The 22,323-nt window shown below is 39.1% G+C and overlaps 1 protein-coding gene across 6 annotated transcripts in view; it reads right to left on the reverse strand.

Moving 5' to 3' along the window:
- TSEN2 (tRNA splicing endonuclease subunit 2) overlaps nt 1-22,323 on the reverse strand; it is a 30,485-nt gene continuing 8,162 nt past the window's right edge. Inside the window, exons 1-13 of one of the 6 annotated variants that reach the window (XM_042849575.2) lie at nt 15,200-15,607; nt 13,538-13,761; nt 12,397-12,478; nt 12,221-12,257; nt 5,666-6,221; nt 5,333-5,410; nt 4,893-4,943; nt 4,557-4,652; nt 3,993-4,131; nt 2,618-2,654; nt 1,497-1,608; nt 684-773; nt 1-318 (exon numbers count right to left, since the gene is read on the reverse strand). In XM_042849575.2, the coding sequence (XP_042705509.2) occupies nt 259-318; nt 684-773; nt 1,497-1,608; nt 2,618-2,654; nt 3,993-4,131; nt 4,557-4,652; nt 4,893-4,943; nt 5,333-5,410; nt 5,666-6,221; nt 12,221-12,257; nt 12,397-12,478; nt 13,538-13,761; nt 15,200-15,281 (1,644 nt within the window). In that variant the 5' untranslated portion in view covers nt 15,282-15,607 and the 3' untranslated portion in view covers nt 1-258. Of the gene's footprint in view, nt 319-683; nt 774-1,496; nt 1,609-2,617; nt 2,655-3,992; nt 4,132-4,556; nt 4,653-4,892; nt 4,944-5,332; nt 5,411-5,665; nt 6,222-12,220; nt 12,258-12,396; nt 12,479-13,537; nt 13,762-15,015; nt 15,662-22,323 lie in introns of those variants that run through there. The other 5 variants (XM_042849576.2, XM_005309070.4, XM_065553107.1 and 2 more) reach the window with 5 other exon arrangements.

Raw genomic sequence — 22,323 nt, forward strand, 5'->3', positions numbered from 1 at the left:
TTGGATTGGGAAGAGATTACTTTAATTTTTTTCACATGGACAAATACAGTTATCCATTATGTTTTTTCAGTACAACCTTCTCGGCTAATACACAGCATACTCCATGTTCTGTACAATTTTAAACAGCGTTGAGATATGCATTCAGAATATTGTAAACAGGAATATGGCACAGCTCTGCCTTGTAAAGATTAGTCTTTTCTCAACCTAATTTGTTGATAATATTTGCTTCTTTAACACTGGATTTCTTGGTCCATCTTATTATAGTTCATCTTGTTCACTGCGCTCTCGGGAAGAGACCCAACGATTTACAATCAGTTCCTGAAATAGAAACATGGACTATTACAAGAGCAAAAAATAAAAAGCTTCCCCCCCCTCCCTCCTGTCATGCCAGTCATAACTTGGTAGCAGCAATTCTTGATGCCCCCAACCTACATTTAAAGATTAACTTTGGGACCAGCTACCTCTGTGCCAGGCCTGCCCTCCAATTAATTTCTACCAACTCTATGGTGCAACTGAATCTAGGATGTTCAACATCACAGTCTTGTGCTTTCCAGAATTTGAAACATGCCAGAGAGAAAGCAAAAATTAAAGTCTGCTGCTATGCTAGGGAGCTAGAGTCTTCAACTGCCTCAAAGGATTGCTCAGCTAGCAAAGATGAAGAAATAATTCGGACCACAACTTACTTGAACTTTAATTCTTTTTAGACAGTCTGGTGATGACATTTCTTTCTCAGTCATATCACACGGTTTAATCAAATAGCATAACATAAGTTCCTGTTGACAAATACACAAATATTCCTTATGTGAGACAAATGCACAAGCTTCAATTGATATTTGAAACAGGTTTTAAATTAGAATCCAGGTGTTTAGTTTGAACAACAGATCTCATCTCTGAGGCAAATTAAGAGGTATATACTCTTGTATAATGCTTGTTAATGGGAACTAGATAGACATACTGAGGAGAGAACACACCCATTTGTGTATCTGCTTTGAGGCAGACATTACCACTCATGTGACACCTGGATACCCTGGTAACTGGCATAGTAGAATTATCTATATAGACAGGTCATATAGAACTGGTAACCTTTTAGAAGTTTGCACATCCAAAATACTTTCCTATTTGGGCAGGTGAGTGGAGGTGGAAGGAAGTTCGGAGTGCGGAGTTGGAAAGGAAGGTCACTCCAGGACTTCCCCATTCTGCACACCTTTATTTCCCCCAATAACTTTCAAAGAGCCTGCACAGATGTGACCCTTCCGCTCCAACCAAGGAGACCTGGAACCTATCAACATTGCTACAAATACTGGCCAGGAAAGGATGTATTCAAACACCACTAGCGTGCACTGCCCCCCAGCCTAAATATAAAGCAATCATGCTCAGAACCCAAATTCTGATCCAAGTCCAGTGTTGCTTTTCCACAAAAAAATCTCCAAGCTAAACTATTACATTTACCAGTTAAAACTATTTGTAGATGCAGAATCAGTATCTTATGTTGTTACCTTAGAAACATTCACTGTTGTTCTGTTCAAGCCAGACAAAGACATCCAGTTGAGCGGTCTGCACAGTGACCCTACAAAGTTGTCATTAACCAGTTCAGCAATGACTGAGTAACTGGAAAATAAACCCAAAGAATAGATTACAAAGAGAAAAATTATGGTCACTTAAAAATCCTGGAATTTAAAAACTTCTGCCTGAGAATATTTGGCTATTGTGACTGTCATAGCCAAACAACAAACCTGTAGGCTGCAGACAAGCCATAAGACCTGCATCTGTTTCTACTAGTCAAAGAGGAAGTGGTGGATGCAATGTTTAATTTGTGCCAGGCCTTGCCAGGGCTGAGCCTGGTACCTCTAGGCTTGGCAGTTCACAGCACTGGCACCTCTGGGCTTGCCATGTCAGTTATGAAAGTAAAAAAATTGCTTGAGCCTCGGCACCTAATTGCTTGAGTCCTGTTACTTCTTTCATTACAAATTAAGCACTGGATGGAGGAGGTAAATGGTGAATGCAGTGAATGATGGTTCCTCACCCCACCATCCTGCTTCTCTTCTTTCAACAGTGTTCTCTTGAGAGTGTCCATCTTTCATTCACACCCCATAACTAATTAGGCATGCAAATTGATTGGTAGAGGAATGGAGATCACTTATAATAAGTTATGGGCTTTTTTCCCTAAGTTATCCCCAAAATTACCTAAATCATTCATAATAAAAAAGATACACTATTACAAAAATCAGATCATTTTTCTGACTCCAATCAGCACATACAACAGCTAGAGATGCCCAGGGAGGCATTCTGTAGTCTTCAATTATATTCTTAAATATTTGTATATGAACTCACTCTCAAACTTCTTGTTTTGTGCTTCTAGTAAAATGACATGTTGATTCAAAATATTTGCTTATCATGCATGGTTAACCTTCCTGGTTAGAAAAATTTGTTTTGGGTGTAGAAAGTACAAAGCAGGAAAATCATACTTTTAATTAGGAGAAATATATCCCAGTAAAAAAGGGGGTGGGGGAAGAGAGAAAATTGTATTCATTCATTTGAAACAAAAATAGAAGTTAAATCACAGTAGTCAAATGCAGAGTAAGTGTTTTATATTCAGAATATAAAGTGAACGCCAAACCTTGCATGGTAAAAGGGGGGACCTTTTCGATATAGCACTGCAACAAAAAAATACTGTATTAGTCAGAGAATCATGAATTCCCAATTTTGGATCTCAGTATCAGAGATCAGAACCCTTATAAATAACTAACAATCATACCCATTACATAAACAAGCTATTGCAGAATCAGAGGAGAGAGGCTGAACCCTTTCAACCAGCTCCAGCTGATCCTATTTAATTGCATGGCACATGTCAAAAGCCAGTGCTGTATAAAGTGGATAGGAAACAAAATTCAGACCAGAAAGTAAACTACTGAAGAACGAGCTCAAATAAACTCATGTAGATGTCAGGCAACCAATACCAACATTTCACCTATTATAATGGTTATTTTAGTGGACGGTGAAGAAATTGCATTCAGGTACAACTTCTATACCATAAGGATTGTGTGTTAACTCCCAGTACGCACACGAAAACATTCCTTAAGAGTCTTATAGTACACCTCTACCCTGATATTACGCGACCCAATCACGAATTTGGATAGAACGTGGTAAAGCAGTGCTCCGGGGCGGCGGGGCTGTGCGCTCCAGCGGATCAAAGCAAGTTTGATATAACGCAGTTTCACCTATAACGTGGTAAGGATTTTTTGGCTCCCAAGGACAGCGTTATATCGGGGTAGAGGTGTGGTTTCATCTGAATGAAAAGCAGCATTCTGATATTTTATACAGACATGCTTTTCTTCATGGTTTGCCATCATTTAACAATTTTCTATTAGAAGATAAATTACACTATCACTCATTTCAAACTACAAAACTGTAATCAAGAAATTATTACTTAACAATTCTTAAGCTATTTACTATGGAAGTATAGACACTACTGAATATGTCCATTTGGGAAGAAAGCATAACAAAACAAAAATAAGTGATTTGAATTACAACTTCAGTATATGCTCCAATCCAACTCCCACTGTTGGTGGAAAGATTTCCATAGAATTCAACAGGAATTGGATCAGGCTGTGAGAACAGAGAAAGCTCACTACTCCAAACACTCATTAATTCCACTTGGGCTTCTCGGCAGAGTGGGTGGATTGGCTCATGAGGTGAATTCCAGTGCAGTTCCACAGCTAATATCTAGCCTATAGGCCAAAGCTACAGGTCCTCCAAGTCACTTACAGCCTGTTTTGGTACCAATGAATCTGCACAGCGGCAGACCATAGCCTCTGCCTCCATTAATACCTTATCTGCTAGCCTATAGCCTAACCAGCGTGCAGAGTCATCTTCCAAACAGGAGCTGGGGAGATCTGCTCTGCTTGTACAGCCTCAATGTCAAGTTTAAGTGGTGCATTGGCTATTAAAGAGTTAGTTGCAAGCTATTCCATTTTTGAAAGGAAACTACTCACAGAGATCGGTTCCATACTTCAGTCCTACTTTGGGGACCCATCCCTTACTTCGGAAGAAGTGATACGCCATGTATGTAGTTCTAAAATTAGGTTGCACTTCACTAAAAACTTCCCATAGCTTCAAAATAGTTAAAGGTTCCTAAAAATCATAACCAAAAAGACATTAGTATTATTACACTAACCTGCTGCTCTTACTTACAGGGAAATACCCAGGAAATGTTACACATAAAACAGCGTCTTTAGTAGAATATTCTATTCAAGTATCAAACATTATAATCCCATTGCAAAAAGACTACACTTGAGACATTAGCACTATGGGAGTCCATTGTCTGCAACAGAAGTCTGCTTCAATAGGGGTTTACCAATCAATACCAAAAAAACACAACCTTTGAGCTAGCAGAATTCTGCTTGGTCGCATGTTGGTAGCTCAGGACTCAACAGCAAGAACCTTACACCGATGATATATGTAAAGAAAAATAAAAGCTATTGTTTGTTATGAAAGACGGTGGTTACAATTCAAACTGCAAACTTTTTCACAAAAGGGAAGGACACTCCTATACATACTTCTTCCCACACACCTCTTTTCTCTTGTATTTCTCCCACCAACTCCACACACAAACTTTCTTCCACAGAAGGTACCTGTTTATCTGTATTTTGTTGCTAAATAAAAAGCATTGCACAAAGTTTATGGACAATATTCTTATATCTACACAAATAATAGAAACACAACTAAAGAGAAAATTTCCAAATCCCTCTAGTTGGTAGTTGCTGCCTTTGAGCTTAGCAGCATGTGATTCTGTCATAGTAGTTGGAAGTTTGAGACAGTGATCTATATCCAAGTCAATAGTATTTTGCATCTTTCAGAGCAAAAGTTGCAGATAATTAAATGTAACATCTTACCTCGTTATAATAAATACTCAAACATCCTAGAGCATAGACCAAGAAAAATGCCTAAAAACGTAAAAAGAGTAAGTTAAAATATTCTGTCTGTATCACATGGAGACCTGTAGTTATAAGATTTACATGTTACAACACTCTAGAATTATCGCATAAGAGAAGTTTGAAAGCCACCAAAAGAGCTTACTCATGTAATGAGCCACTCTGAGATAAATGGAATTATTCATATGCATAAAATCTGCAGGACTGGTCCCTTGAATGTCTTTCACTATGTCCATGTAATCTACAGATCATTAAAATTATTACTAAATTTACCAAAAACAGTGCAAACATTTTGGATTTTAAAAAAACAGATCATTCTTTAAGAAAGAGGTATTTATTGCATAGATTAGTGCTTTGTTCTGATGTTAGAAGAAAAAGAAGTTTCACAATATTTAACATACCTCCTCCAGACTGAGTTGCAAATATTCAAAAATCCTAAATGGATTTCTTCTGCATACTAATTTTTCCCTTTTGATTAACTAAAAGAAAAAAGTATAAAAATAAAATTATAAAGAAGCAACCAAAGAAAAAGGAAATACGTGTGTTGCATTCAAAATGACATTTTTCAAACATCTTAGATTCCACCTTAACTTTTCATTAAACATTAGTGATTTATTTACTATATAGATGAACATTTAAATCGACAACAATACTGAATTGTGAAAAGAACACACTGACTATATTTAGTAAAATAAAATAAGTTACCCATAAAAAAGACAACTCGCTTGGCTTACATTTGATTTATCATTTGCTGCTTCATCTTCATGACACAATTTGCTTTCTTCTTCCTGCACCAATACATACTCATAAGCATATTCTTTCCCTTTGGCCAAGTTATGAAATACTTGGTTGGTATAATCTTCGGCCTTGCAGCCACAGTGCACAATAAAATCGTCATGTTTTTGGCAATGTACTTTAACTATAGCTTTAGTGTCCAATGGATACAGTTCCTCAGAGCCATAGTTGGCTAGTGGATCATTGTAAGCTGAATCACCTTCCAAAGAAGCTTTCTTGCAGTCTACACTCATGTTATGACATTTAACATTTGGTGCTGCTGAATCTCCATTATTTATGGCAGAATCTCTTGAAAGTTTCATTCCATCTTCTACGTTTTCCATTTCTGCAGCCATTCTGCAGCAAGAGTCATCATTTTGTGCAACTTCTCCTTCCCCTTTCATAAAAGGCAGATCAAATGGCTTAGTATAATTTTCAAGAATTTTGTTAACGGAGCAGTCATCAAGTCCTTGTTCTTGCATAAGGCTTTTAGCCCATTCTAGATGACACTGGTACCTGGATAATGGAAAAACAAGAAGTGGAAGATTCTAGGGCAGAGTATTGTTCAACTAATATGTTAAAACTAGGGCTGTCAAGCGATTAAAACAATCAATCACAATTAAGCGCATGATTAAAAAATTAATCACACTTAATCATGCTGTTAAACAATAATAGACTACAATTTAAATATTTGTGGATGTTTTCTACATTTTCAAATATATTGATTTCAATTATAACACAGAATACCAAGTGTACTATGCTCACTTAATAAAATAAATATATGCACTGTAAAAAAATATAGTATTTTTCAATTCACCTCATACAAGTACTGTAGTGCAATCTCTTTATCATGAAAGTTGAACTTACAAATGTAGAATTACGTAAAAAAATAACTACATTCAAAAATAAAACAATGTAAAACTTTAGAGCCTACAAGTCCCCTCAGTCCTACTTCTTGTTCAGTCAATCGCTCAGACAAATAATTTTGGTTACAATTTGCAGGAGATAATGCTGCCTCCTTATTATTTATATCACCTGAAAGTGAGTACAGGCGTTCGCGTGGCACTTCTGTAGACAGTGTTGCAAGGTATTTTCGTGCCAGATATGCTAAACATTCGTATGCCCCTTCATGCGTCAGCCACCATTCCAGAGGACACGTTTCCATGCCGATAATGCTCATTAAAAAGATAATGTGTTAATTAAATTGGTGACTGAACTCCTGGGGGGAGAATTGTATGTCTCCTGTTCTGTTTTACCCGCATTCTGCCATATATTTCATGTTCTAGCAGTCTTGGATGATGACCCAGCACGTTTGTTTTAAGAACACTTTCACAGCAGATTTGACAAAATGCGAAGAAGGTACCAATGTGAGATTTCTAAAAATAGCTACAGCACTCGACCCAAGGTTTAAGAATCTGAAGTGCTGTTCAAAATCTGAGAGGGACGAGGTGTGGAGCATCCTTTCAGAAGTCTTAAAAGAGCAACATTCCAAACTACAGAACCCGAATCACCAAAAAAGAAGATCAACCTTCTGCTGGTGGCATCTGACTCAGATGACGAAAATGAACATGTGTCAGTCCATTCTGCTTTGGATCATTATTGAACAGAACCCATCATCAGCATGGACGCATGTCCTCTGGAATGGTGGTTGAAGCATGAAGGGACATATGAATGTTTAGCATATCTGGCACGAAAATACCTTGCAACGCCGGCAACAAAAGTGCCATGCGAATGCCTGTTCTCACTTTCAGGTGATATTGTAAATAATAAGGAGGCAGCAGTATCGCCTGTATACGTAAACAAACCAGAACAAGAAGTAGGACTGAGTGGACTTATAGGCTCTAAAGTTTTACATTGTTTTGTTTTTGAGTGCAGTTATGTAACAAAAAAAAAATAAAAAAAATCTACATTTGTAAGTTACACTTTCACGATAAAGAGATCGCACTTCAGTATTTGTATAAGGTGAACTGAAAAATACTCTTTTGTTTATCATTTTACAGTGCAAATATTTGTAATAAAAATAATATAAAGTGAGCACTGTACACTTGGTATTCTGTGTTGTAACATAAATCAATATATTTGAAAATGTAGAAAAACATCCAAAATATTTAATAAATTTCAATTGGTATTCTATTGTTTAACAGTGCGATTAATCATGATTTTTTTTAATCGCATGAGTTAACTGCGATTAATCGACAACTCTAATTACAACCAACAATACAATATAGAAATAAATGTTAATGCTTCCATAATTTATTTTTAATTTAAAATATGTTTTATATATCAACTGAGGTATGTTTTTTAAACTGATCCAACACATTAGTTAAAATGGAGAATAACCAATTTATAAGACTCTTTGGTATGCTATAATGCTGTGATAATGTAGAAAATAAACACAACTCAAGATCACCATAACATTAAGCTTTCTATATATTTTAAAAAGAATTACATATTTACTTGTAGCTACATGCTGAGATCCCAAAGAGAATGTTATAGTGAGGATTGAGTGAGTAACACAGGGGTCGGCAACCTTTCAGAAGTGGTGTGCCGAGTCTTCATTTATTCACCCTAATTTAAGGTTTCGCGTGCCAGTAATATATTTTAATGTTTTTAGAAGGTCTCTTTCTATAAGTCTATAATATATAACTAAACTATTGTTGTATGTAAAGTAAATAAGGTTTTTAAAATTTTTAAGAAGCTTCATTTAAAATTAAATTAAAATGCACAGCACCCCAGACCGGTGGCCAGGACCCAGGCAGTGAGAGTGCCACTGAAAATCAGCTCTCGTGCCGCCTTCGGCACGCGTGACATAGGTTGCCTATCCCTGGAGTAACAGATGGCACTTCTTAACAAGCAGCTGAATAACACAAACTTATCTAAACATGAAGCCTACAAAAAAAAAATTAGGCTGGACTAATTCATCTTTTAAATCTTAGTTAAATTCTGAATGTATTTAAAGGAAAAGACTAAACAGTGTTTCAGTCCAAGTATAAGTGGGTTTAAATCCACTGGAGGCTAATGAAACAGGCTGACTTTGGCACGAGATTTAGGGACAAATCCTCAGCTGATGTAAAGCAGTGGAGGTCCACTTACTTTAATGGAGCCAAGCTGATTTACATCAACAGAGGATTTGGAACAAATGAAGTCTGAAGAGAAGACACTTCCTAATAGCAGCTATATGAAAGCTAAGCACAATATAACGCTTAAAGGCCCAATTCTGCAGTACTCACTTAACCAAATCTTAAAGGAAGTATTGCCTGTGAAAGGACTTCAGGATCAGGCCCTATATGATTACCAACTACTGCAATGAAGACTTTTTATAAACAGTGTTTACATTCTTCATATGTTATACTAGTAGCTAAAAGTAGAATTTAAGGATGCTGATTTAAACAGCGCACAATAGAACACTGAAGACCAATGCCAAAATATGTCCCGAACTGGTTCTCAGTTACAAACAGACCTTGCAGAATTTCAGTTTCAAATCAATACATCAGTATCTCAGGGTGCTGTGCCTTGGATATATTTAGGCCCAACTTATTCAGAAATGCCCTTGGAAAGGTCATCCTAAAGTAAACTAAGTGATACTATTGTAAATAGTTTATGGTTGAAGAAGAGTGGTCTTGTAAATGTGATTTGAACAGGCCATCAACAGTAATATGATAAAGATCTGAAATGGTCTTTCCAAATTAAAAAACAAACAAACATCTGTTTGTTTTACTTCTTTCTGCAGTTCTAAAACAGGAGATGGGAACATAAGGAAGATCAGCAAGATATTTAACTCATTTAGGAAATGTTTTAATGCTATACATTTACATCTCCTAAGACTGTGACATACTTCAGATTTCAAACTGTAAAATTATAGGTATTTGGTAATTCTAAGGTACTTTAAGGTCTACTAAATAGCAAGCCTTAAAGTGCAAATGGCAAAAAAACTGGACATGTTCTCTTTGCTCCTTTATGATGTACACCTCTACCCCGATATAACGCTGTCCTCGGGAGCCAAAAAAATCTTAAAGCGTTATAGGTGAAACCGCATTATATCGAACTTGCTTTGATCCACCAGAGTGCGCAGCCCCACCCCCCTGGAGCGCTGCTTTACTGCATTATAGCCACAGATGGACTGTGCATTGTGTGAAGAAATACTTCCTTTTGTTTGCATTAAACCTGCTACCTCTTAATTTCATTTGGTGACCCCTAGTTCTTGTGTAATATGAAGGAGTAAATAACACTTCCTTATTTACTTTCTCCACACCTGTCATGATTTTATAGACCTCTATCATATCTGCCCCCCCTTCGTTGTTTCTTTTCCAAGCTGAAAAGTCCCAATCTTATTATTCTCTCCTCATATGGAAGCCATTCCATACCAATAATCATTTTTGTTGCCCTTTCTGAACCTTTTCCAATATATCTTTTTTGAGATGGGGCGACCACATCTGCATGCAGTATTCAAGATGTGGGTATACCATGGATTTATATAGAGGCAATATGATATTTTCTGTCTTATTATCTATCCCTTTCTTAATGATTCCCAACATTCTGTTCGCTTTTTTATTGCCGCTGCACACTGAGTGGATGTTTTCAGAAAACTAGCCACAATGACTCCAAGATCTCTTTCTTGAGTGGTAACAGCTAATTTAGACCCCATCATTTTATATATATAGCTGGGATTATGTTTTCAAGCAGGAAGAAACTGACTGACTATATAGGGGAAATAAGTATAAAGTGTTGTTAAAAATAAATTCTAATCTTTTTCAATTATCATAATTTTAGTTGTTTCTTGTAACAGGCAGAATTTTCAGAGAGAAGTGGAATTTTTAAATTGACAAATATTATTTCTATAGGAGATTATTTTGATATCTAATTTAAGACAAAAGTCCCAAACTACTGTTATAATTATAAAGACAATTACAGTCAGCTACATAGTTTTAAAACTAACAGTGTGAGGAGGATGAGGAGTAAAATACTTTACTTCCCCAACTGAAATTTAGAGATGGCAATTAACTAGGGAAAAAAAAGCACTGTAAGAACAGTTAAAACCAAAACAAGTGATGCAGATGAACATGAAATTCAAATCCCTCCCTTCAAAATCTCTTCAGAAGGAAAGCCCTGAATCATCCAACACTATTTACTACAGACTGGTTTTGAACTGTTAAAAATTTTGATCAGTATATATAATGTTACTGTCATATTATATAAGGTGGTTCCATACAGGGCTGTCCCTAGAGGGGTGTGGGGCTCAGGTGGAGGTGACAAATTCATCTCTTCCAGGACCGACCATGCCAGCTAATTGCACCGCCCAAACGCGGGGCCCGGAGCAGTCACGCCAATTCGCTCTACCCAAGGGATGGCTCTGGTTCCATATCTTTCATCACCAAATAAAATAGAAAAACTTTTATTGTACTGTACTTGATTACCATACAATAGCACTTTATTCATCTGAATAAAATGCTATGAAGCATGCTGTATATCCTGCAATAATGGGGCTGTCACGATGCCTACTGAGATCTAAAGTGGTTAATTGCACTACCACAAAATAAATTAATATTGGTAATATTATGTATTGCTGCAGTAGCATACATCTGATTATTGGGAGGGGGGTGAAAGAACCATTTGGCATGTGTTTACTTTAAGTTGAAATGGTTATTATAAAAGACTACATTTTGTAATCCTATGGGTATGAAAAACAATACAGCAACTAATTTACGCCCCTCACTGGTTGTTTCTTAAACTAGTTGGTTGAATTTAAAACAAAAACCCCCCACCAATTCCCTAACTTATTTCCTGCATAATAAACAAAAGTGCTAAATCTGAAGTCATCATGCAGGCAAACTCAGGAAAATGATCACACTATGTCAGATTAAAATTCTATGTAATACATTAAAATTGTATTTAAGTGTTAAAGACTGTTTCTGCCCATTCAGAATGAACCTAGTAAGCACATAGAAAAACTATTAAAAACAGCCTGCCCCAGAATAACCTGCAACAAAAAAGGGGGAAGTATAAAGGTTTCCTTCTATGTTCATATAATCATGAATCAGTTGCTCATATTATAGTGAATTGGCTCTAATTTGCACTGCTTACTCAAGCAAAACTCCCAATAGCTTACATGGAAAAAACAATGCTAGGAATGTTATCTAATATTTTATCTGTCTTTAGGATTTAGGAACTGGAAACAAGGAAGAGAAACAAAACTATGTGAATCAGCCTTTTTACAAGCCAGTTTGGGAACCACTGGGCTAAAACATGAAGCCAAATGAACTGTTGCTGTACAGGCGAGTCTCATCTTACACGCATTTAACATGCGCGAATTCAGCTTTGCGCGGTCGGCAAAGAGAAAAAAAAATCACAATTTAAATACCGTATCTGTACTGCGGGCGATTCCGCCCGCCATTACACTCAATGTAATTTTGACTATAAGCGATTTTCGCTTTACGCTCTGACAGCGGAATGTAACCGCACTGTAAGATGAGACTCGCCTATACAAACTTAGGATACAGTAAGAAAGTTGCACTTACTTTTTTGATGAGAGTATGGGCATGTTTATCTTGGCATCTGCATTAAAAGAGAAAATGTTATTTACAAGTGTTTTGGCAATGCAACGATCTACATGCATGTATCGGCAATTAATAATTAGGACAAACCAAGTGGATATTACTAAACTGTCAAGAGAGTGGAAAGTAGTATGATTTACCTTGCCACTTAGCAACCAATAAAGGGTCTGAAATATTGTATTCTGGTCTGCTTCTCGAAAGAATACCTTTTCCAAAATAGCCCTGCAGGTGCAGGGGGAAAAAAGTTGATCAGAATTATTGATACAAAAAATAAAAAAGAATACCTATCCAAAGATCTAGATGCCCCTATCATAAATTACAAAAAAAAAACAATTAGATCAACCACCGAACACCAAACTCACCCACCCCAAAACATGTGAATTTTCTCAAAGGACCACCTCTGCAGCAGCCCATGTAAATAAATGTCTTGCAGAATGCTGCAAAGGTCAATAGATATGGGCTATTTCAGAACAGGAGTGAAAGTATGTTGCAAAGCTTAGGGCCCCTTCATAGAGAATGCACTACCAATAGCCCCCTCTCTTTTAAATTGAGAGGTAGTCAGCTTAAGTGCCACTGCCAATTTCATCTGTGGCAGTATGACACAAGTATAGAGGCGATCTTTCAAGTAGTGAGGTACCAAATGATTTGTGGCTTTATGAATCAAACCCAGCACCTTAAATTCAATTCAGAAACCAAAAGGTATTCACAGCATATCACGAAGTGACATGTGCGGCCACTTAATAGCCAGGCCACTGCATTCTGCACCAGCTTAAGTTTCCTGACTGATCTAAGGTTACTTAATATCTAACAATTAATCCAACATTAGGCATGTAGAGTTTAGAGATTAAAAAAATGTTTTCTTTATTAATCCTACACAATTGCATAAGCATAAACTTCAATAGTTTTTTTAATCAAGGCACTATTAATAATTTTTAGAACATATTATTTTTATACTGATGATTAAGTGAGGTTCCAAGAACAGGCAAGTCATTGCATGATATTCAGTCAAATACAGTACTAATTACTATTGACCTTATTATTCTATTACCTTATCATTGGGCATTAGGAATAAAGAATTATCTTTATTGCTAGTTTTGTGACTTCTGATGCTGTATTACCATTTTACTCTAAAATATATTTTTTCGTGTTAGGACTAAAATGCTTATAAATTTCATATGTAACACAGATCAAATTATGCTAGAGAATGTTGGTTATGGAGAACATTAGCAATACCACAAATAGCATGCATTGAACATCGAGAATTCAAACATGGAATGTTACCTTGCTATACAGCTGTTCTATATCTTTGGGGTTCCTCACAATTACATTGTTGTTAATAATTTCAGCCTGGTATAACTTGAAATCATTTCCACAGATGTCTTCCTGGGAGGCAGGAATAGGGAATGGAGAATCATATGACTCAAACACTCTTCTTTTCCTTCTTGGGGCATGGAAAACTGCTTCTGCCATTTTCCAATAGTAACCTTTCCCTAAACAATGATAAGCTAAAGACAAAGAGCAGAAAAAGACATTTTTAATATTTTAGAAGCTAGTTTATTTTACATACCTGGACATCATTCCCTGCATTGCAAATCACCAATAAAACCAAGGTCTCCCAACTCCCATTCTCTAATCAGTACACTATACACCAAGAAATATTTCTTTAACAAGTTATTCTCATATTTCATATTGCAGTTGGACCTAAAGGCTAGGGTCCCATTGTGTTAGCCATTGTACAAACATATAGCAAAGAAACAGTCCCTGTCTAAAAGAGTTTACAATCTAAGTTTAAGAGGAGAGACAACAGATGGATATGACAGACAGGGTAGCACAAGGTAACAGTAAGGCATTACAATGAGCAACAGTCCCAGTATATTGCCTAACTATTGTTAAGTGTTTTGTAGGCATCAAGATGGGATGGAAGGATTTTAAAGAGCTTTAAAAAAGAACAATGTGGTGCTTTGCAGATTTTTTTTACTGGAAGCTCCTTCCATGCATAAGTAGTGATGTAGGAAACTGCAGTATAGTACTCTTCAAAAATTTGACAAATGGGCAATCAACAGTGTCATTGGTGGCAAATCAGAGGCTGTTGTCTATATCTCAATAGTGTAGACAAGGTAATAGGGAGGGCATTTCTATGTTGACTATTATTAAAGATATGCCTACTGCCACAAACCCATCAACAATATAGCACACATGAACGAAAAGATGGGAAGGCATAGCCAAACATTTTTTAAAGTGCTGTAGTCTTCCTGTGGGAGACCAGTACAACAAATAACCAGCTAGCTAACATTTGTAACACACGCTGACTTATTCCCTACTGTTGGGCACCCTGTATAACTTAGGCCTGTGCAAAGTGGATGTAAAATCACAACCAGGTCAGACTTCTCCACTCCCACCAGACTTTTAACATCTTTGCTTGCACAGCTGTAAGCAGCAACACCCTGTGCCGGGCTGTGGGAATCAGGCATTGCCTTCCCCCACTTATCACAGGGTCTGTTTACGGCAGCACGCAAATAACGAAGGCAGAGGGGACAGGCCATGTCAGTGCAAGGTCCAGTCACTATTTCACTGGGACGTCGGCAGCATCACCATGCTGCGCATGCAGGCATCATCAGCAGGCCCTGGCAGGGGTCTCCTCTCCACGGAGCGGGGCACAGCGGAGGGGCGGGGGCTTCCCCCCCGAGCGGGGCGCGACCAAGGGAGGCCCGAGGCGTGATGTTCTAGCCCGGTGTACGCCACGCGTATAGGCCACGCACCTATTCTGAGGCGCGGGGCGACTCTCGCCGGCGCCCCTATGCCAGTGCCTGAGGCTGAGCCGTGTCACGGGCTGCCCAGTGAGGGCCCCAGACGCCACAATAGCCGGTTCTTCCAGACTAGGTGCCCTTCCGTTACCATATCAACCACGGGGCCGTAAAACAGCGACTGCGTCGCAAAACAAACCGGCTAGCGGCGCGAGGGAGCCACGCGACCTCTTAGACTTAAGACCAGCCTCTCTCGGGCGCCGGCTTCTTCTCGCGCGCATATGCGTTGGGGAGCGGGGAGCCGAGCCTAGAAGTAGTTAGACTTAGCTTCCGCGCATGCGCACTTGGCTGGCTTTGGGACTGGAGGAAGATGAAGGGCAGGCCGGTAGACCGCCCCCAAATTACAAAAGGGCCGCGCCCAGCGGGCCGGGCGCTGCCAAGTGAGGGGGGGGTCTTCGTCGGTCCGCCCCATAGTTTAGGGGAAGGGCTCTTATCTCCCCATCTCACGGCGGGGCGGGCTATGGTGGGACCCCACATCCCTCGCCCCCCTTCTGCCCCGCTCCCACAGAGCCTGGCTGTGAGCGGGGGGTGCCCCCTGGCGGTCACCACCGCGTGCGGGTCTGTGCCTGAAACCCCGCCCGAGGCCGCCAGACCCGCGCTCGCGTAGGGAAGGCGTGGTGGCATTGTGGGGTAACGCCGCTCCTAGCCTAATGCCCACGTGTGACGTGGCTGATGATCAGCGCTGTTGCAATAACACCGAAAGGGCTGGCACAAGCCGGCCTGTGTCTAAAGAGCTGGAACAGTATTTATTGACCAGTTGCCTTTTTCAGAGAAATAATTTGTGGATAAAACCAAACAAAAATCTCATCCAGTTACATTTGCTATACAACTGCTGCTTTCTGTGGAGAGCCACTTTACATATCCTTCTGCACAGAGTTCAGGTAAGCTACTATGACCATTGATTCACTTATCAGATAGGCTAAAACCAAAAAATACTTTGTTCATTTCTGCCACAGTACACAGAAAGCAATTGTTCCCAGAAACATGTCAAACCTTTTAGTTCATTCTCCAATCTCAACCATCAGCCTCATCTGTGAACTACAGCATTCTGGGTAGCCATATACAGTTGCCAACTTTCACATGGTAAATAAGCACCCAGACTTTCACAATAAGCCAAAAATCAAGCTAATCCCATTTCAAAACAAGTCAATCCCTAAGAACCCCAACACTCTGTGACTAGATCATCCTGGTGTGCAGTCTGGGACTGTGGTGGGCCCACTGTGCATCCCTGACTCTCTCCCCTCCTCCCCCCGCATGCCCTCCCTTGCTAGGAGCCAATGAAAAAAAAAAAAAAAAGAAGCAACAAGTTACAAGCCCTACAAGCCCAAAACTAGCCAACAAGCAACTCAAGCCAATTAAGCCAAAAGCAAGCCCAATTTCTGCATTTTTGTTTTGTTTTTTGTGGGTTTTGCATATCTGTAGTAATATAAAAATAAGCATATATCAAAGATACCCATTGGCTTCAGAATTCCCACTTGCAACTCTGCTACAAGTTACCTTTAAGCCAGGAGAATCATATACCCTTTGGTATCTATTTCACATTCTTAGGACTTATTAGAAGGAATAGAAACTCAGCCTGGTATAAACTTCTGTAAAACTATTTGCACATGTAGCATTTCCTTTTTCTCAAGGATGTGAGTCATAACATTATACGCTAACAATGTATTCCAGTAGAGCTTTTAGTTCATTTTGGATTGCATACAAAAGAAAAACTTCTAAGATTCCACAACATTTAGTTTAATAACAAATTGAAGTTTAGTTTCATCTCTAGATTCCACAAACTCATCTCACAAAGTTCTCTTATCAAATACTAGCTGTAGTCCACACCAAAATGTCATATTTCTTTAACACACCTTTTCAAAATAAAAACTCAGCCCTCTGTTATCAGGCAATAATAGTCAGTGGGTGGAGGCGGGGTTGTGGTTATTTACATTAGCCAGTTCCAACTACCCTGAACTGACAGAAATTCCCATGGAAATTCTGGTTACATTAACTTTGACTGAGATATGGGACTGTTTTTGGAAACTTTTAAAAAACATCTAGGGAATACTTTTAACTTTTATTAATATGTGGTATCTGAATTTAGTTTATTAAAGACATAAATCAAAGTTGGCTGCTGCTTAGTTTCAACTGGTTTTCACAAGAGAAAAAAAACAACAAGGAGAGAAGCCAGTCATATATCGGCCAAGTGTCAACCTTGTGAGAAATCCCACAATATGAGAAATCCTGGAGTCCTCAAAAATGAAGGAACGTGAGGTGAATAGTATTAGAATAGCGTGTATCAAAAATGAATGTGTAATTACAGAATTTATTTCAGACTTGGCAATAGCCTTGTGTTCCCAAATATTGCAAGCACATAGGTGAGGAACTCTTAAGGATCATCTACATGCAGAACTCTCATTGGCATCCCATATTAACATAACCACTATGATGCATACACAATTATGTTTTCATCCTATACACTAGCCATCCATCTACATTACATAGCCTTATACATTATACAAATGTGTAAGATTTAATTTTCATGCATTCCAGTATCCCGGTTAGAGCACTGAGTTCCTATTCCCCTTCTCTTCATTCAAACACACTTAAGGCCCAATCCCACAAGTTTCTAAATGACTTCAAGTCCTTTTACATCAAAAGGAGTTGAGGGCACTTGGCACCGCAGAGGATGGCCTGCACTAGAGGCCCAGTGTCAGAACCACTCTCTTTTTGACAGAGGAGTAAACTCATCCCTTTGTAGATCATTTAGTGTTTCTCCTTCATTAGTCCCCCAAATAGAATGTGTTGCCTTCAATCATCCAATTTGCTGCTGGTCCAGTGAGTAGGAGGCCAGGACCAACAATCAAACCCAGGTCACCAGCAAGGCAACCCATACATTTCCATGTAATTTTTTTATCCTACAACAAGGGAGATTGTGATAATTAGTTGCATCCACTAGATGTCCACATTTCAGCAAATTTCAGCCGTAACACCTTAAAAGAACACAGCAGTCTCCTGCAGAGCATGTAGAACAATAGTCTATTGAAAAAAGTAAACACAATTTTTCAGCTTACTGGGTTGCTTTTTCACGAATGGGATGGTCAGGCTTTTGGTGTAAAATTGTACATGATTCGACACAGCCAAAAAATAACTCAATTTTTATTATAATTTGGCATCATAAAAGGAAACTTTTTGACCGACAGACTCTTCAAGTACCTAATATCAGTGGTTCTCAACCAGGGGTACGCATACCCCTGGGAGGTACACAGAGGTCTTTCAGGGGGTACATCAACTCATCTAGATATTTGCCTAGTTTTACAACAGACTACATAAAAAGCACTAGCAAAGTCAATACAAACTAAAATTTCATATAGACAATGACTTGTTTATACTGCTCTATATATTATACACTGAAATGTAAGTGCAATATTTATATTCCAATGGATTTATTTTATAATTATATGGTAAAAATAAGAAAGTAAGCAATTTTTCAGTAAGTATGTGCTATGTCACTTCTGTATTTTTATGTTTGATTTTGTAAGCAAGTACTTTAAGTGAGGTGAAACTTAGGGGTACGCAAGACAAATCAAACTCCTGAAAGGGATACAGTAGTCTGGAAAGGTTGAGAGCCACTGCCTAATACTAACTTACTGATTATATACACACTTCTTATGGTTCTCCATCAGGTGACACACGTACAGTATTAAAGAGCAAGAAAAAAATAGTGGGAAATTGGAAATTATAGTTTTGATGCTAAATTTACCAAATGGCTTCAGTTTGGCCTCTAATTTTTCCAAATATAGTTCTGTTTGCATTCATTTCAATGAGCACATTTCCACAACTCTGGCACACATTTTTAGAACTCTCATGCACAATGGTTAAGCACATACTTCAGTCATCGCAGCTAGCTTCTAATATTGGTGTGTAACATTTGGCTGGTCATTTGACTGTTTGATTGGTAATGGGAAGAACAATTATGCTAGCAAGCATGTAATCATGGTAATTGAGCACACATGCTTTTGCACTCACAATTCTAAAATTGGGCCTGCATGCACAAGTTTCTGGGTCTGATTCTCATTTCCACGGAGGCCCCTTTTCATTGTTCTAGCAGTGCAAGGGGGCCTTAAGGGGAGTGAAAATTACAACATTTACACTCCCTTTTAAAGCATGTTCCTGTCTCCTGCCAAAATAATGTATTTAGAGCTCATGAAAGGTGACAGATCTTCTATTTATCTGCAGAACAGGCATAGATTAATAGATTCCAAGACAAGAAGGGATCATTGTGATCATCTAATCTGACCTCTCTGGCAGCAAAGTTTCTCCAAAACTGCTGATTTGCCTCATCATAGATCAGGATTTGACAAGTTAGTAATACTCCCATTAAATCCTAGGCCTATCTGGTGATACTGGTAACCTGGGTAACAATTAATGTCCTCTGTGGTGATGTTTTTGTGATTGGGACTGTTGGAGGTTGGCTGTGTGCTCCAGGCAGGCAGTACCGCCTAATGGCAAGAGTCCAAGGGTCAATTTACCTGGCATTTACAGTTCAGGGTAGTGTGGCCCCCCGGTGAAAGTCCAGAGGATGCCTTGCTCAGCAGCTATGATTCAGGATAATGCTGCCCACTTCAAGAGTCTAAAGGATGTTTGGCCTAGTGGCTATAGTTTGGGGGTAGTGTCGCTTACTGGTGAAGGGGGGATAAGGGAACCTGGGTGCACCCTACTCCACTGGGTTTCGACCCAGGGCTCTTCGAAACAGTAACCCTTGCACAGGTCTCAGGGCCCGATACCCCCAAGCGCACTCCCTGGGTTACTTCCTATCCTTGTTCCAGTCCCTCCAATGTCATCCTTGGTTAGACTTGGGGTCCCTCCCGTGTTCCCCTCTGATCCATCTCCAGAGTTTCTTCTGCTGGTCACAGTGAGTTGTCACCCTTAGCTCCCGCTCGACAGGCTTCCAGCAGTAATTGAAAATTACTGAGGCTTGAAAATGAGGAGGCTTGGGTATGAGCCTCGGTCCTGGCGACTTCCCAGCAGGCGGCAGCTGCATATGACTGCTCTCCTCAGTCAGTCCAGACTGAGTGGAGTCCTTCCCTTTTAAATGCTCCCTTCACTGCGAGCATGCCTAGCAGAGGCGAGAGGGTATGGCCTCTTGGGCCCACAGCAGCTCTTTAACCCTTGCCTCACCAATGCGGGGCTGGTATACCCCATCATAGGGACATCTCAGAACTGGACTGAGGCCACCAACTTACTTCAGATACTGGCCAATTCCAAAGATTTGAAGTGTAGTAATGATTTCAGATTACAGTCCATCCTGGGCTGCAGTCATAGGCTTGACCTAGAACTGAAAACTTCATTTTCAATTACTGTTCCCCTTCTGGTTTGCTTGGCATTTGCCGTTTTCTTAAATGTAAAGGTAAAATAGACATCAGAGGATGATATGCACCTGAGCATTGTAAGACTGAGCTGCTGGGACCAAATTCAGCCCTGGCATAGTGGCCATAACTCCCACTGAAGTTGTACTCACTTACTCCAGGGCTGAATTTGCCCCCTTGCCTTTTGCCTGGTTTATTATAGAGGGTCAGAATAAGGACTTTTTTTTTTTAATTATAAAGCTTGTCTGTGTGTTTTCACCATACAAGATGACAAGTGGATGTTACCCCACATAATCTCATCATGGCTTGATTCATCAAGGCACTTAAACTTTAAGCACATGAATAATTCTGGTGACTTCAATGGGACTCCTGAATCAGGGTCCATATATTCTGAAATATGTGTGGATTTAAGATTTATCCTAAATATTGCTCTGGGATCATGCGTCTTAACTTTCTAAAGGACAGAATAATAACCAGATCAGGATAAATCCCTAAATCATCACATTTTTAAAACTGAAATAAAGCAAAGAAATTAATTTGCTGCCAAAAGTATATTGCCTTAAAAAAACATCCTCTTATGAAATATGTCCAATTTGTAATATTTACTTTCCGTTTATTTAATAACAGGAAAAGGTTTGCAGCTCCTTTGTTGAGTTTTACATGTCAGCAGCTTAAGATTCCTTTTGTTTTTTTCAAAATTTAATTTTATTAGAAAAAAACCCATACACCATGGCCTATACTAGGATATATTCTTTATTTTAAATAAATTTATGAGCAGACAAAGGCAAACAACTGCCTCTCATAAACCAGTGGAAGTACCCTTATAATGGATTGGTGGCCGGGCCTCCTACCCACTCCTGCTTCTTCATCATTACTACTTTCTCTCCCATGATTTCATTACCTCTCTGGTCTTTTTTTAAACTAAGATTTTTCATTTTTAAATCCTTTTTTGTCCCCTCCCTTACCTGCTGGGCATCTCCCTCCCCTGGTGGCTTAGCTCTACTCAGCAGAGAGTTAGATGTTGCTCGTGCCTGGGGAGTGCCCATTGGTGGATCCACAGGACAGGCTTGGTGTGTTTTTACAACTGAGCTGAATGTCTCAAAAGCAGAGAAGTGAATCTTGGGGCTGGTGGGCTGCTTTCTGATTCTATGTCTCTGTACACATGGGCTTCCTCTAGCTGTTGTGGCCAGCTGTACTAGAGTCCTCTAGGGAGCAGGGAGGGAAGGCAAGTGGCTTTCAAAGAGCTTTACACTTCTTACAGCAATCCATTACATTGTTATATACAGTGTTGTGGTAGCCATCTTGGTCCCAGGATATTAGCAAGGCAGGGTGGGTGAGGTAATATCTTTTATTGGACCAACTTCAGGTCTGAAGAAGAGCTCTGTGTAAGCTTGAAAGCATGTCTCTCTTACCACCAGAAGTTGGTTCAATAAATGATATAACCTCACCCATCTTGTCTTAGTAGTACTTACATCCATTTAGGCCTTGTCTCCGTACAATGACAGCCATGTTAGAGGATCAAGTTACAGCATGGTTTTGTCCTAACTATGTTTAAAAAATGGGATGGTTTTGCCACTGAAGGCCAGACTAAGTCATGATAAGTAGCCTGGTTCTCTTAATATGGTTATAACATGCTTTGATCTTGTTTTAACATGATTAGGACACAAACAGGTGGTAACTGGGTTTCCTAACGTAGTTGTAACTGTAGTCCAGACGAGACTTTAGAATGGTTAGATTTTGTGCTCTTTGTTTAAAAAAAAAAAAAAACTCATAAAAGTAGGTTTATATCTGAACTATGGGGCAAATCCTGCCCCATCTCCTTTCTGAAGCCATGGAAGAGACCCTTGCACTGGAATCCAAAGAAAGTAGTAGAGATAGGACTTGGGGGGAATTTGTAAATCTATAGTCCAGG

The sequence above is a fragment of the Chrysemys picta genome, chromosome 7 (assembly GCF_011386835.1).
Source record: "Chrysemys picta bellii isolate R12L10 chromosome 7, ASM1138683v2, whole genome shotgun sequence".
Lineage (NCBI taxonomy): Eukaryota > Metazoa > Chordata > Testudines > Emydidae > Chrysemys > Chrysemys picta.